A 16,936-nucleotide genomic window follows, 5' to 3' on the forward strand; every position below is an offset into this window, starting at 1 on the left:
ATGTAGTGCTGTCTTATTATAAGATATTTATTTATTGGAGCAGCTCTTTTTCTTTTACTTCTATTTATTGGTGAAACTGTCTTACTATTGTGAAAGAAAATAAAGAATTTATAAAAAAAAAAAAGATGTATGCAAGGAATGTAATGAGAAATGTATTCCATGACAGCGTAACAAATGACTTCTGAATACAGGCTACAAATTCTGAGGGCTTTCACAGTAATTTTTTGTAGCAAAGAACAAAATGTTCAATATTTTTGTTTTTCATGGTATAGATTTAAAGGATCTGAGTAGAAGTGCCATAATCAAGTGGACATGGAGAAGAAAGTCCACTAAGTAAATATTTACATGTTTACTTGTTCTTCTTCTGTGATCTCAAAAAATCTGCTAACATGAGATGAACAAAAACGGCTGCAACAAATGCCCTATTTGTTTTGAGGGGCAACATGAAGGTTTTATTTACATCCACTTGGGGGCAGCAAATTCCATAAAGTGGGACTTTAAAATGTTTTTACAGCTGTAAGATATTTATAGTTTATATAAATATACCTTTTTTTTTTTCCCCTCCTTCCGTTGAATTAATTTATTAAATCTACAGACAAGATAGCTTTGTGTTTTTACATGCGGCTCTAATGAATGAGTGATAAATTCTTCTGAAAAGTTGTAATATGCAGTCTTCTACAGATGACCCATCCTCATACAGGGCATGATCAGGGGCTATGCTAGGATTATAGAACACCAAAGGCTCTCTAAAGCACATGTTCTACACAGAATACAGGCGTAGAATTAAAACGTTGCTAAACCTTAAACAAGAACTTCATTAAAATATTTAAGGACTAAAGGTTGGTCGTTTGGTAATTGGCCTCTTTTGGTTGTAATTGCAAAAAAAATTATATACGCACAAAGGGGAAAAAAAATATCAAAATGGGTAGTGGCTGCTGTTTAATTTGGCAATTGGCACGTAAAAGTTGTTGTACACAAGCCGTGCTTACCCCCCCAAAAAAACTGGAAGGTCTAAAATACTCAATGTAAAAACAAATTTTAATCAACATCAATCCAAAAAAGCTCAATTCGCCACTTTTCAATCCAGAAAGTTGTCGTGCGTTTTGCCGGATTGAAAGTGGTGAATTGAGGTTATTCAATCATTTTTAAAGCTTGCTGCAGCTTTAAAAAGTATTGTATTTGCAATTTTGCATTCCTTTGTTTGTCTTAAATTTTATTTTTATTTTTTTATACTGTTTCGCAAGCAGGCATAATTAAAGGGGTTGTAAAGGTAAATGTTTTTTCACCTTAATGCATTCTATGCATTAAGGTGAAAAAACATCTGACAGTCCCGGCGCCCCCAGCCCCCCCCCCCCCCCGTTTTACTTACCTGACCCCTCGAAAGTCCCTTGCTCGTTCCCCGACGTCCTTTCCACCGTCCAGCCTGGCCGCTGATTGGCTGGAGTGGATGGATGGAAAGCAGCGCAGCCATTGGCTCGCGCTGCTCTCAATCACATCCACTGATGCAGAGCGCCGGGGGCGGGGCCGTGTGATACAGCGAGCGGCTATAGCCGCCGGCTGTATCACGGGAGCGCGCCCGCAGATGCTTCTCACCATGCGAGGGAGCTCGCATGAACATGAGAAGTACCTGCGGGAGGAAGCCGAGACAACCACCGAGGGACCCCAGAAGACAAGGTTCAGGGCCACTCTGTGCAAAACGAGCTGCACAGTGGAGGCAAGTATAACATGTTTATTTTAAATAAATAAAAAAAATCCCTTTTAACTTTGTTTTGTTCAGTACAGTTTTAACTTTTTTACATTTAGTAGGTATCAGTGTTTAAGATATTGTGTGTGTGTGTGTGGTTTTTTTATTTTATTTTTTTCTGTGTGCTAACAAAGAATTTAGTGTGGTGTGGGTTTTATTTTTTCCTCCAAAAAAAAATTGTTTTGAAAAACATTAGCTCAACTTTTTGTGTACAAAATTGGCAGCAACATTTTCCCCAATCGTCTTTCAGGACAGCCACCTTAGAGAGACACCGGCTCCTCCCCTCTGAGGAAACACCGCCTTCAATTTCATAATTTAAGCCTCCTCCTCCCTTCGTTCCTCAGTTATGGTGTTTCCTCCGGCGGGGAGACACCGCCAAGGAACCTTAAGGCTAAATTCGGTTGGTGAAACTGAAGCCATCCGAGCGGAGCCCTGGCCCCGTTCGGCTATCCGACCGTTCATCGGTCGGTCCAGGACAGTCCTATCAGCGGGGAGCTGAAGTGTTCGTACTGTCCATATACCCTAAACTCTGCTTGGGGAAAGCAGGAAGTTTATGGGGTCGTCCGTTCGTTCACCCGCGGGTGTTTCAACGGAACAAACAGTCCAGTCGGCTGGGGAAGCTGAATACTCGACTGACCTTTTACACGCACTCCAATCTTCGCTTGGGGAAAGCAGGAAGTCTTTGGAGAGGTTCATCCCTGCGTTTCGCCCAGTGGGGTGCTGAACGAAGGCGTCCAGGGCCCCCCTGTGTACGCAGCCGGCTGGAAGCCGGACCGGTAGGCGGGCGACGTCAGTTCCGGTGGGGGCGGACCCCTTCGTTCGATCCGCGTCTTCCGGTTCCGGACGCGGCACGTGAAGGGGAACCTAGCGTTCGGCTGGTGCAGCCTCTCTTTTCACAGTTGCACAGGTAGCTGTTAGAGGCGCGTTCGTACCACGCTTCCTCAACGGGAGAATGTCCGAGGCAGAGGCTTCAAAAACTCCTGGAGATAACAGCACCAGCCACTCGAAGGTAAGAGGAAACCTGGGGAGGTGTTCCCTTACTTGTATCCAGTAGCTCCACTGGTGTTCCTCCTTGGTGGTCGGGAGGAAGGGTAGTGTGTCTGGGATCCTGGTGATGGTTGATCCTAGGGGGGGCACTCCCGGTGGTCCTCTATGTAGCGCTGGTGTTGCTGTTTTTTAGGCTCATGCTGCCCCTTCCTGTGTTTTTGTGTCTTTCAGAAAGCCACGAGCAAGTCCCCCCATGGTTCTAAGAAGAAGTGCCCTTCATGTAGAACGTCTATGGGAGACTCTTGGTCTAAAGCTATTTGCAAACAATGTATTGAGGATTTACTTAAGGAACAGGCAGTAGAGCAGGGTGCAGATCTGGTAGCTTCTATGAAGGAACTCTCTGGTACCTTTCAGTCCTTCCAAAACTTTTTTTCCAGTTTTCAGTGGCCCCAGCCTCCGAGCACTCCTACACCAGCGCAGCAGAGTGTACCATCCAGCCCTGTGGATGTTCCTCCTGCAAGGGGAGAGAATTCAGAGGGTCCCAGGGAGGAAGCTGAGGAGGAAATTGACAGTGTCGTTTCAGACTCCCAGGGGGAGTCTGACGCCGAGGTGTTGGATGGGGAATCCAGCAGAATCTCGCGGTATAAGCTTTCCCTGGAGGATGTGGATGAGCTCTTGGGAGCGATTCATACCACTTTAGGCATTCAAGAAGAAACTAAGACATTGTCACTCCATGATCGGATGTACAAGGGCATGGGGGAACAAAAGAAGCGGGTGTTCCCAGTGCATAACGTCTTGATCGATACCATCAAGAAGGAATGGCGGGATCCTGAAAGGAAACCTTTCTTTTCTGGGGCATTAAGACGTAGGTTTCCTTTTTCGGAGGAAGAGACTCTCGTCTGGAATAAATCTCCCAGACTAGACGCTGCTTTTTCCCAGGTGTCCAGACACACTGATCTATCCTTTGAGGATATGGGGGTACTTTCTAACCCTATGGATCGAAGGATGGATTACCTTCTTAAGAAGGCCTGGGATTCATCACAGGGAAATCTTAAGCCAGCCATGGCAACCACGGTGGTGGCCCGCAACATGGAGTATTGGCTCACCCAGATTAGCGCACACATTGAAGCAGGGACAGCAAAGGAGACTATTCTATCCTCCTTTCCCATGCTTCTTAAAGGGATAGCCTACATAGCGGACGCTTCGGCGGAATCCGTGAGAATGTCGGCAAGGTCCTTGGCCCTGACCAACTCTGCCAGGAGAGCCTTATGGCTGAAGACCTGGCCTGGAGACAATGCATCCAAACTTAAACTTTGTGGAATCCCCTTTACAGGAGATCTACTGTTTGGACCAGGTCTTGAAACGGTGCTAGATCGCACAGCAGACAAAAGAAAGGCCTTTCCTGTTAAAAGGAAATTTGGGGAACAAGCCAAAAGAGACTCGTCCCCAGAAAAGGGTTGTACCACCCCGTACGGTTCAGCAGAAGAAAAGTTGGGGACTCAAAAGCAAGGGCCCCGGGGGAGCAATTTTTCGCCCTCCTGAACAGCCCAAAAAATCTCAGTGACAGGGTCACGGTGGGAGGAAGATTGGGGGCCTTCCTCCCACAGTGGGAAATGATTTCCTCCAATCAGTTTGTCTTGGGGATCGTCAGAGGAGGTTACCATTTGGAGTTTTCGGAACTCCCTCCTCTGAGGTTCCTTGTCACCGAGCTGCCAAAATGCGCAGAAAAATAATCTGCCCTTCTTTCCTCTCTTCAGGAGTTGGAAGAACAGGAGGTGGTAGTACGGGTTCCAGTAGGAGAGACAAGCAGAGGCTTCTACTCTCACGTCTTCGTGATTCGCAAGCCTTCGGGAAAGTTCAGGCTCATCCTGAACCTGAAGCCCCTGAATGTCTCAATTACCTACAGAAGGTTTCGGATGGATTCGGTTTACTCAGTAAAAGCACTCCTACCTCCGAACTGCTTCATGGCATCAATAGATCTGAAAGATGCATACCTGCATATTCCAATCGCAGAGTCCCACCAGCGTTTTCTCAGACTGGCAGTGAGAACTCCAATGGAAGTACTACACCTTCAGTTCAGAGCGCTTCCTTTCGGACTATCCTCTTCCCCCCGAATCTTCACCAAAGTGATGGCAGAAGTACTGGCATTTCTGCGTCTCAGGGGAATCTCGGTGATCGCATATCTCGACGATCTCCTTCTGTTTGCCCCTTCCCCAGCACAGTTAATTCAGGATTTACAGGTCACAAGAAACCTGTTAGTAAGCCTGGGTTGGCTCCTGAACCTGGAGAAATCCAACTTAATCCCTTCCCAGAGGGTCACTTTCCTAGGGTACGAGTTGGACTCAACAGTACAAAGGGTCTTTCTTCCTTTGGAAAAAATTCAAAAGATAGACAGGGCTCTGTTGTTTCTTCAGGGCAACCACCAGATCTCCATAAGGAAGATCATGTCAGCGCTAGGGTTGCTGACATCCGCTCTTCCAGCGGTTCAGTGGGCAGGGTTACATTACCGCCCTCTACAATTATTTGTGCTGAAGGTTTGGGATCACAGCCAGGAATCTTTGGATTCTCTGGTTTCGATTCCAGATCAGGTAAAGAGGTCCCTCTGGTGGTGGAGGAAGGGAGCAAATTTGTCCCAAGGTCTAGAGTGGGTCATGCCAACCTCCAGGGTGGTCACGACCGATGCAAGCAGCTCAGGTTGGGGGGCACACCTAGACTCCCGATTAATACAGGGTATTTGGGAAAAGAGGGACTCGAGGAGATCCTCGAATTGGAGGGAGCTGAGGCCAGTAGATCTAGCTCTCAGAACCTTTCAGAAGGAGCTCCGGGGGAATCACGTAAGGGTAAGGTCGGACAACTCCTCGGTGGTAGCTTACATCAACAGACAGGGGGGCACCAGGAGCAAGTCCTTATGGGCCCTAGCGGAAGCCATCCTCAGATGGGCCGAAGCAAATATCCTGTCCCTTTCAGCAATCCACTTGAAGGGAGAACAAAATCGGGTGGCAGATTTTCTCAGCAGGAGAACTCTGAGAGAAGGCAATTGGGTTCTCAAGCAGGAAATATTCGAAATGATCACCCGGAGATGGGGGATTCCTGCAATAGATCTCTTTGCCGCAAGGGAAAACGCGAAGGTAGCAACGTTCTTCTCCATAAACAGGGGGGACGGGGCATTGGCGGTGGACGCACTAGCACAGAGTTGGGGTTTCTCCAGGTGCTATGCTTTCCCCCCTCCAGTGCTCATTCCAGCAGTATTAAGGAAATTTCAAGTGGAGAACACTACCCTCATTCTAATTGCACCTCACTGGCCCAGGAGGCCGTGGTTCTCGATCCTGAAGGGCCTGTCTGTAGAACCCCCCTGGATTCTCCCAGTGCAGGAGGATCTCCTGTCTCAAGGTCCGGTGTTCTGCCCTCAGGTAGGACAATGGAACCTGGCAGCGTGGCTTCTGAGGAAGAATTGCTGAAAGCCAAGGGCTTCTCAGACCGGTTGGTAGCCACTCTTCTAAACTGTAGGAAAAAGGAAACCCAGTCCATTTACTTAAAGGTATGGAAACGGTTTAACAGCTGGTGTTCAGAGGGTTCCTTCAACGTGCATAGCCCTGTAGCCGTTCTAGAGTTCCTACAGGCAGGGGCGGATAAGGGGTTAGCGCTTGGAACACTAAAAGCTCAGGTTTCCGCTTTGAGCGTGTTTTTAGAGAAACATCTAGCGTCAGATCCTTGGGTCGTAAGGTTCTTCAGGGCCCTAGGTAGGCAAAGGCCGGCTTCAAGCTCCCCCTTCCCAGTTTGGGATCTTTCTTTAGTTTTACAGGTTCTCACAGGGGAACCTTTTGAGCCGTTAGAATCTTGCTCATTAAAGCTGATCACTCTCAAAACGGTGTTTTTGGTGGCGATCACTACAGCAAGAAGAGTAAGTGAACTCGAAGCCCTTTCTGTCAGGGCTCCCTTTTTTCAGGTTTTTCCGGATCGTCTGGTTTTGAAGATAGATCCGGCCTTTTTGCCTAAGGTAGCCTCTAGTTTCCACAGGATGCAGGAGATTGTGCTACCTACATTTTGTTCAAATCCAGTTAGAGAACAGGAACACATGTTTCACAGACTAGATGTTAGAAGATGTGTTCTTTATTATTTAGACTGCACAAGTCAGTTCAGAAAGACTGATTCACTTTTTGTTTTATTTTCAGGGGCCAGGAAGGGTTCCAAAGCCTCTAGACGTACCATAGCTAGATGGTTAAGGTTAGCCATTGGGCAGGCATATGTGGCAGGGGGATTAGATCCTCCAGCTGGCATTAGAGCACACTCAACCAGGGCCGTGGCAACTTCTCAGGCAGAGTGGGCTGGTGCATCTCCGGAACAGATCTGTAGAGCTGCAACGTGGTCCAGTTTTTCTACGTTTGTGAGACACTATAGACTGGATCTTCTGTCAGCCAAAGACCAAGCCTTTGGTCGTAAGGTGCTACAGGCAGTAGTCCCACCCTAAGGTAATATACTCGCTTATCCTCTCTAAGGTGGCTGTCCTGAAAGACGATTGGGGAAAAATGGAATTACGTACCGGTAATGTCCTTTTCCAGGAGTCTTTCAGGACAGCACCGGTTCCCACCCAAATTGTTGCAGATCATCGGGAACTCATTACATGAGACCGTCGGGTAAGACTTAAAAAGTTTATTTGTTTGACGTGTTCTTGTGTCTCCCCAGTTTGGCCGGAGGTACTCTGGAAGAACTGAGGAACGAAGGGAGGAGGAGGCTTAAATTATGAAATTGAAGGCGGTGTTTCCTCAGAGGGGAGGAGCCGGTGTCTCTCTAAGGTGGCTGTCCTGAAAGACTCCTGGAAAAGGACATTACCGGTACGTAATTCCATTTTTTATGCTTGGCGCCTGCTTTTAGACTGGCATGCTGATGTTTGGCTGCAGCTTGTGTGCAATGCCGTGTACCCATGGTGTTCCATAGATTTCTATTATGTCTCTTGTTTTTTTTGATGCGTCCTCTGAAAGACCACCAGAAGTCCTGCACGCTGTATCTTTAGTGCACTTTCAAAATATGAACCAAAAACACAGGACATAATAGAAGTATAATATAAATTTATGGGAAACTGCTGGTACACCGTGCTGCAACCTCACTGCAGCATGGCAGTGTGAATGGGCCTAAGAGTCCTCTAATTTCAGAAAATGTTAAACAGGCATGTATAACATGTATTTTATTTTATTTTTTTTATTTTTTATTTTTTTTATCGCACAAATCTCTTTACATCAGTGCGTGGGTATGATGCGTTTTTAAAAAGTCTTGTGCACTGCATCTTTGGTGCCCGTTTCAGGAATGCATCAAAAATACACCTCCAATTTATTTCTATGGGAAATGCATCAAAAATTCACCCACGATAATACTTATGTGCAAGTTTCATAGATGCATGCTATAAATCAGGAATCCAGAAATGTGAAAGCATTAAAAACCTGAATATGAATTTTTCTGTTCAAATGATTGTTATTTAACTTTACAAGTTTAATAGCTGGTACAGAAGCCATTGAAATATAAAGAAATATACAAAAACAGTATATAGGGTTGGAGGCTGCAGCGGCGCATGCGCACAGGGGATTCTCGGCTTAAAGCCCGGCAGACGCCGGACCCTGCCGGGAAGAAATCTCCCGCATGCGCGGGAGTGACGATATCGCGGCTCCGGCCACTCACAGCGCCAGAGCCGCGATACTCGGAAGAAACGTCAAGGGAACATGTCAGCTCCCTCGGCGTGGATTGGCCCAGATGTCGGGGCCTCGTTCTAAGGTAAGTATTTCATAATGAGCTAGTATGCGGTGCATACTAGCTCATTATGCCTTTTCCTTTGCAGGTGAGCAAACAAAAAACACATCAGCTGGTATACAACCGCTTTAAGGTTCCATCAAGGTTAAGTTTAAAGTCAGCTGATAAGTCAGTCTACCCAAGATTGGCATATTTAGTGGCTTGCTCTTGTAGGGTGGCATTAGCTTTTCATGTGCCATGGTTTTTGACCTCCAGCATGTTGAGAGTTGGCGATCTCCAATGCTATTTAGCTGCCGTGGTAATGTGCAGAAGTTTAAATTGTGCCCAAGTTATGTTGGGTAATAACCTCAGGTCACAATTTATGCACAAAAGGAGCATGCCCACCAAATGTGGACATGTGTTCCTGGTGTCCTGCAGCCTCTAAAACAATCGGGAATACTTTGGTACGTATTTAGAAATGTGGGCTGGGACCAGGTACCAGCATGAAATAACTTTGTGGTTTTAAGGGCAGCAGCATTTCTGCGACATTATATCCTCGCTTACTATCCCAATATGCATTTTTAAGCACACCGGTGTAAGCAGGTCTTAAATGTCCAGAAATACCATAATTCTTTGTCTTAAATTGGAATGAGGATGCAAAAGAAATTCTAATTGCATGACAGAGTTGTTCTTCACAGCACAGTCTTTGTCAGATTTTATAAGCAGATGAGCAAGATTAACCTTATTACAAAATGTAGGAGGACTCTGAAGAGGAATCTGATTTGCTGCTTTCCACACAGACAAGTAACGCATGCTTTTATATAGTGTCTAGTAGGGCTGAAAACTAATCGATTGACAACTAATTGATTATGAAATTAATCGATTACTCTTTTCATAATCGAGTAATTGGCTAGTAAAATGATGGTGTTTAAAAAAAATTAAAATGAGCCCTTTATAGTACAAAAAGAACAAATCACTACTGTAAATATTACTTTCACAGTTTTACAGTAAAAAAATGAACCCCTTACAGTAGTGAAAATCAACTCACAGCAAAAAGCACTGCAGAAACAGATCAAAAGCAATCTACATAAGTGTATACCGAGCCTTATGCTGGCCACAAGGATCGATTTTCAGACGAGAATATTCAGATGAAATACCGATCGGCTCTTCTTTGTTTGAAGCCTGAAATGTGGCAAAAGGTTGAAAAGTTCAAGGGGGCCGAATACTTTCGCAAGGCACTGTATCTCTCCTCTAATAGCATATACAGTATATCTCTTCTGTCTATTATTCTCAGAGTGGATTCGAGATTTTGCTCCCTAACCATATAGCTGGTTATTTATATTTTACCACTGCATAGAGATTTAAGAATAAATTGCCCTTTTTTTAAACTTTGCATATTAACCACTTCAGCCCCAGAAGGATTTACCCCCTTCCTGACCAGAGTACTTTTTGCAATTCAGCACTGCGTCATTTTAACTGACAATTGTGCGGTCATGCGATGTTATACCCAAACAAAATTGACATCCTTTTTTTCCCCACAAATAGAGCTTTCTTTTGGTGGTATTTGATCACCTCTGCGTTTTTTTATTTTTTGCGCTATAAACAAAGGGGACAATTTTGAAAAAAACTGCATTATTTATTTACTTTTTGCTATAATAAATATCCCCCCAAAAAATAGCAAAATGGGGGATAGATTTATGGAAAAAAAATTATTTTAGTTTTTACTAGTAATGGTAGCGATCAGCTCTTTTTTTTTTTTTTTTTTTTATCATGACTGCGACATTATGGCGGACACATCGGACAATTGTGACACATTTTTGGGATTAATACAGCGATCAATGCGATAAAATTGCATTTTTTACTGTAAAAATGTCACTGGCAGTGAAGGAGTTAACCACTAGGGGGAGGGGTTAAGTGTGTCCTGGGGTGTGTTTCTAACTGTTTGGGGGATGGGCTAGCCTTGACATGACATTGATCGCTGCTTCCGATGACGGGGAGCAGATGATCAGTGTCCTGTCACTAGGCAGAACGGGGTGATGCTGTTTTTACATCGGCATCTCCCCGTTCTTCATCTCCGTGGGAAATTCAAAGTAACTTACGGGTATGTTACTTTGCCCAGACGTGCCATTCTGCCGATGTAAACATCCAGGCGGCGGTCGGCAATCGGTTAACTAAAATTATACATCGCACCTTTTTTAAGGTTAATAACCTGTTAATCAAAACAATTTGCCAACTAATCGTTTATGAAAATAATCCTTAGTTGCAGCCCTAGTGTCGAAAAGCTTTTTTTCTTTTTTTTTTTTCTCTTTCCTTTAATATTTGTAAATGCAGAATTGTGGTGTTTTTAGACTTGGGTAATACAGCTGGTCATGAGCTGTAATCCCCAGAGTGGTTCTGGTGTAAAAAGGAGAGAAGTCTGGAATCTGGATGCATATTTCCTGCATTAGTTCTTTCTTTCCATAGTGGTAATATTTTTCACTTCACTGAACACTTGTTAAAGCTCAATGATTTCTCTGTATAAACGCCTTCCCTGAAATTCTGTGGAGGTCTGTTCTCCTATACTCCATGCAGACTAACTGCAACTAATGAGCAGAAAAATAGGATTGAAAGGGGATGTGTGGTCGGTGGCACCATATATGAGAAGCCTCCATCCCAAATGTATATTGAAGGGAAAAGCGTAGGTTTAGGGGGACTTTAAATGAGGCCAATCATAATGCAATAAATTATATGTATATATTGTTTCATGACTACAATACAATATACAGACATGGTGGAATATGGGTAAAAACATTTAATTCTAAGCTAAGTCATATTGACTAACTTATCATAGTGCCATAGGACTGTAAGTATAAATAACAACATTTCATAGATAAAACCAAACTTCATAACCACAAGACAATCCAAACCTATTTTCTAAGCATCCTATAACTATAGATGCAGAAAAGGGGGTCTAGAATTAATATATGGGGGGGAAAAAATAAATCGTATATTTGGTGGGCATATTCCAGAAAAGGGTATTGAAGGGGCAAAACCCTAATACTTGCATACCAGCTTCAATAAAAAGGGAAGGAAAATTCTGGCAGCCCTGTACATGAGGGGAGCATCAGATGGCGTCTGCCACAGGGGCTGATGTGGCAAAACCCAGGTGATTCCCAAAAGGGGAACTGAACAGTGGATCAAGCATCCATGTCCATGTGTATTCCTATAGAATGGGTGGGAGATAACCTAATCGTAAATGAAATGCAAGGGGGGTGGCTGAGAAAGTGTGTGTGTGTGTGTGTGTGTGTGTGTGTGTGTAATATAGATATATAACATGCATGCCACAGATCTTGCATATCCAAAAGCCATAGAACGAATGGTAGTAAACCAGATCCACCACTGAGAAGAAATGGAGCGTATGATGTCTAAAATGCGCTGCCCTCACCCCAGATAAGAGGCACAGACCGGGGCTGCTGCCAACGTTATGTGCCCACCATTCTTGTTGGGGAGGGAAGGGAGTAACACCCGACTTGGCAAATATACCATAGTAAAGGGGGCGTGTCATCCACCAGGTCCCATGTGATAGGGACAGGTGACCAGCAATGCTAGAGCACCATAACAATGTCACCCGTCGGGCATGGAAACATGAACATGTCGATGTGTTTCCGGGAATCTTCCCGTCCACCTCAAAAAGAGGCAGGTCCAAACCCTCAGTGCATCAAGGCCCGCTGGACATAGGAGCCCACCACATCCTGACAGCTGCAGCATGAGACTCCTCTTCTGTTGGAAGTGCACCTATAACTGTGTCTACTAATACTGTGGGTAGCCTCATTGGAGTGGACTACATGATGCTCTTGGGAGGCTGGGAAGGGATAATGATGCTCATATCATATGATTTTACTTGCAAATGCCATATCAATGTTTAAAATACCTTGCATGTCAAATAAGTATTTGGTTGTTGTATAACAGTTTGACTGCCAGAGATTACATCATTTTAGGTCATTTATAATGTGTAATATATCATGGCAATTCAAGCATTAAAGCTAACTCGCACCATGAAAATCCATCCACACGTTACATTTCTGAAACCTTTTTGGGCCATTCATTTGGAATAATGGTAAATCGAGGGAGCGAAAGATTTTTTTTTTTTAGTGTAATTTGCCTATTTACAGGTGTGTGTTTTTATGTAGTCAACCATTTTCTAGTTTTCTCTAGCTGTACTTCAGACCACCTCCTATTTTCTTGTAGCGATACCATAAAGTGTTCTGTGGATTAGAAGTGAGAACTAAGGCAGGGCTGATAAATCTGTTTGGTAGTTCAGTGCAGCAGAAGCCCAAACAGGAAGCCAGAGGCTTACTGGACTTCTGGTTGGGTCAGCTTGTATTTTTCTATATAGTTTGCACATTCCCTCATGCATGTGCCCTTCTTCCTTTTTTTTATTCCTTTTTTTTCAATTTTTTTATGATATATATACACAGTGCCTTGCGAAAGTATTCGGCCCCCTTGAATTTTTCAACCTTTTGCTACATTTCAGGCTTCAAACATAACGATATAACATTTTTATTTTTTGTGAAGATTCACCAACAAGTGGGACACAATTGTGAAGTGGAACGAAATCTATTGGATTTTTGAAACTTTTTTTAACTAATAAAAAAATGAAAAGTGGGGCGTGCAAAATTATTCGCCCCCCTTGCGTTAATACTTTGTAGAGCCACATTTTGCTGTGATTACAGCTGCAAGTCGCTTGGGGTATGTCTCTATCCGTTTTGCACATCGAGAGACTGAAATTCTTGCCCATTCTTCCTTGCAAAACAGCTCGAGCTCAGTGAGGTTGGATGGAGAGCGTTTGAACAGCAGTTTTCAGCTCTTTCCACAGATTCTTGATTGGATTCAGGTCTGGACTTTGACTTGGCCATTCTAACACCTGGATATGTTTATTTGTGAACCATTCCTTTGTAGATTTTGCTGTATGTTTGGGATCATTGTCTTGTTGGAAGATAAATCTCCGTCCCAGTTTCAGGTCTTTTGCTGACTCCAACAAGTTTTCATTCAGAATGGTCCTGTATTTGGCTGCATCCATCTTCCCCCTCAATTTTAACCATCTTCCCTGTCCCTGCTGAAGAAAAGCAGGCCCAAACCATGATGCTGCCACCACCATGTTTGACAGTGGGGATGGTGTGTTGAGGGTGATGAGCTGTGTTGCTTTTACGCCAAACATAGTTTTGCATTGTGGGCAAAAAGTTCGATTTTGGTTTCATCTGACCAGAGCACCTTCTTCCACATGTTTGATGTGTCTCCCAGGTGGCTTGTGGCAAACTTTAGACGAGACTTTTTATGGATATCTTTGAGAAATGGCTTTCTTCTTGCCACTCTTCCATAAAGGCCAGATTTGTGCAGTGTACAACTGATTGTTGTCCTATGGACAGACTCTCCCACCTCAGCTGTAGTTCTCTGCAGTTCATCCAGAGTGATCATGGGCCTCTTGGCTGCATCTCTGATCAGTCTTCTCCTTGTCTGAGCTGAAAGTTTAGAGGGACGGCCAGGTCTTGGTAGATTTGCAGTGGTCTGATACTCCCATTTCAAAATGATCGCTTGCACAGTGCTCCTTGGCATGTTTAAAGCTTGGGAAATCTTTTTGTATCCAAATCCGGCTTTAAACTTCTCCACAACGGTATTACGGACCTGCCTGGTGTGTTCCTTGGTCTTCATGATGCTCTCTGCGCTTTCAACAGAACCCTGAGACTATCACAGAGCAGGTGCATTTATACAGAGACTTGATTACACACAGGTGTATTCCATTTATCGCCATCAGTCATTTAGGACAACATTGGATCATTCAGAGATCCTCGCTGAACTTCTGGAGTGAGTTTGCTGCACTGAAAGTAAAGGGGCCGAATAATTTTGCACGCACCACTTTTCAGTTTTTTATTTGCTAAAAAAGTTTAAATTATCCAATAGATTTCGTTCCACTTCACAATTGTGTCCCACTTGTTGGTGATTCTTCACAAAAAATTAAAATTTTATATTTTTATGTTTGAAGCCTGAAATGTGGCAAAAGGTTGAAAAGTTCAAGGGGGCCGAATACTTTCGCAAGGCACTGTGTGTGTGTATGTATATGTGTATGTATTGCTGTGTCATAGAGATGTGGTGAAATTTTTTGTTTTTGCCCAGGCATTTACGAACCTGGATGCTTGGGAGTGTTGCAGTCTAAACGAATTGTATTGTCCCTTTTTTTTTTTTTTTTTTTTATTTTTTTTTTTTTTAGCTTGGTGCAGCTAATGTCGTTGTTATGGGAAGCACAAAGCCTCAGGAGATTCCGGTTAACTGGATAAAACCTGGCACAGTGGTTGTCTTTGCAGGTAAGGATCATGTTTATAACGTGTAAAGCTGATGCTCATGCATACTGAATGAGTCATAGAAGCCTATCGACAAGGAAGAAACATGATATATAGCCATCAAAGTGTAAAGCATTTACTTAGGGACAGAGGGATTAGTGTTTGTCCATCATGATCGCCGCATGGGCTCTAAATGTGACCCCCACGTGGTTGGCCTTTTATGTTATCCATAAATAGAATGTGGGGGAGGCAGCATATCCGGCAACCCCCCCCCCCCCCCCACCTCTCCAATCAAGGAGCCACCCACTAGACTGAGGGGGAACCCCCTACACACATACCCACCCCCCCCCCCAAGCCAAAGGAGATGGGCCGCCATTGCAGGAGGCCCACGCACGGGCTCCCTGGTGTTCCAGAAGGGGAGGAGCCCGTTGGCTCTGCCACAAATACATGACGTCATGGCGTGCCACGCATGTTGGCGGAATCCCACGCATATGCGGCAGGCCAAAAGAGACGTCCATGGTGATCGCGGAACGCCACCTGCAGGGAAAAAGCTCCCTCCAGTGGCCAAAGGAGGAACAGGCACCTAGGAGAGAAACCTAAAAGGGGCAGAAACCATGGCCGAAGCCAGGAGAGCCCCCTGCCTGCCGAAAGGGGGGAAAGCCAAAGGGGCACCACCACCACCCGAACATGTAACAAGAACACCAGCCTAGCTCCCTCAGAACCCATGGCAGCAAAGGGTACCGCATAATAGACATACAGGAGAAACAAATTATGTACATATTGCATGATTGGAGCACTAATTACATGAATTGCTTTATGTGTAAAATATTGAATAACAAAAGACATGTAGCTGTTACTGTGAATCAAAACCAAAAAAGAAATTATCTTAGACAGATGTACATAAAAAAGGAATAAAGATAAAAAATAATTGCGACAAAAAGAGGCAAGAGCATCTTACAAGTCCATGAACGAATGGATGCAAAATTATTGCGTTTTTGCCTGATGCAAATCCCTTTAAGCAGGGAGCAAATGTAATGGACTCATTCAGGCCGTGGTAAATCGTAGCCTGAAAATCCATCTCTGCTCTCTGTAGTAGTTTATTCCAATACCCGCCCCTGGCCAGAATGTGAATTCTATCCAGGGCGACAGGAAATTTTTTACATTTTATAATTATGTCTAAGGACTGTGTGTCTACCAAGGGGGAGATATTGATCTCCTATGTGCATACTATACATATTCCTTGCAATGCGGCAAGAAACTCCTGTTTTGGTTTTCCCTATATAAAATGCATTGCACTCGCAAAGCATCATATATACTAGGCTGCGGATGTGACAGTTGGCAAAGTGGGGAGGTAAAAACATCTCCCCATTGGGAAGCAAAAATCTCTTTTCCTTTCTCATGAGGGGACAAGGAGAAAAGCGCCTGAAAAATGTCTCATATTTGTGTTGCTTAGAGAAACGTAGCATTATCCTAGTTGTGTCACAACTTGGAGTCTGTCTTACCTGGGGTTTGTAGAGGCGATCATTTTGAGACTTGCCTTATGTAGGCATGACCGACTATAGCCCCTTTTCAAGCAGTCTGTCTTGCAGTTTACCTGCTTCCTCCTTGAATAAATTGTCATCGGAACAGTTAAGATGAAGTCACAAAAACTGTAAGAAAGGTATAGAATTCTTTAATGAATTGGGGTGAAAACTGTCGGCATGCAGCACAGTGTTCCCAGCCGTGCTTTTCCTGAACAATGTGCTGCATAGTCGACCCTCAAGTCGAAGAAATCCAAACATCGAGAAAGGTGATGGTACTTGTGTCATTGTGAACTTTATGTTCAGATTGTTGTTGATATTGATTAGATCGGAAAAAATAAATCTTCAACATGATCTCTGAACCCTCCCAGACGATGAAGACATTGTCTGTGTACCCAAGCCAGGTTGTGATATGGCTTGTGTACACGATGAGGTCCTCAGCATTGGGAAGGATTCACTCCCACTCTCCCAGGTACAGGTTTGCATAGGATAGGGAAAACCAGTCCCCATTGCCATGTCCTGCACCTGGACGTAGTGGGAGCTGTCAAATGAGAGTTTTATGTTCAAGAATGAACTTGAGACCGGTCAAAGTGAAATGATTAAGTGCCTTGTCATGGCGAGAACCTTGTTGGAGGACCCTAGATATAACAGCC

At 44.3% G+C, this 16,936-nt stretch overlaps 1 protein-coding gene across 2 annotated transcripts in view; it reads left to right on the forward strand.

Annotated features, from left to right (window-relative positions):
- The window catches only part of MTHFD1L (methylenetetrahydrofolate dehydrogenase (NADP+ dependent) 1 like), a 377,119-nt gene that overhangs the window by 59,540 nt on the left and 300,643 nt on the right, over window positions 1–16,936 (forward strand). For both annotated transcript variants that reach the window (XM_077486370.1, XM_077486371.1), the window contains exon 8: window positions 14,694–14,787. In XM_077486370.1, coding sequence (XP_077342496.1) covers window positions 14,694–14,787 — 94 coding nt within the window. The remainder of the gene's footprint in view (window positions 1–14,693; window positions 14,788–16,936) is intronic.

This window comes from Lithobates pipiens, unplaced genomic scaffold, assembly GCF_037356315.1.
Source record: "Lithobates pipiens isolate NorthernLeopardFrog02 unplaced genomic scaffold, aLitPip1_a1.2 Scaffold_18, whole genome shotgun sequence".
Taxonomy (NCBI): Eukaryota; Metazoa; Chordata; class Amphibia; order Anura; family Ranidae; genus Lithobates; species Lithobates pipiens.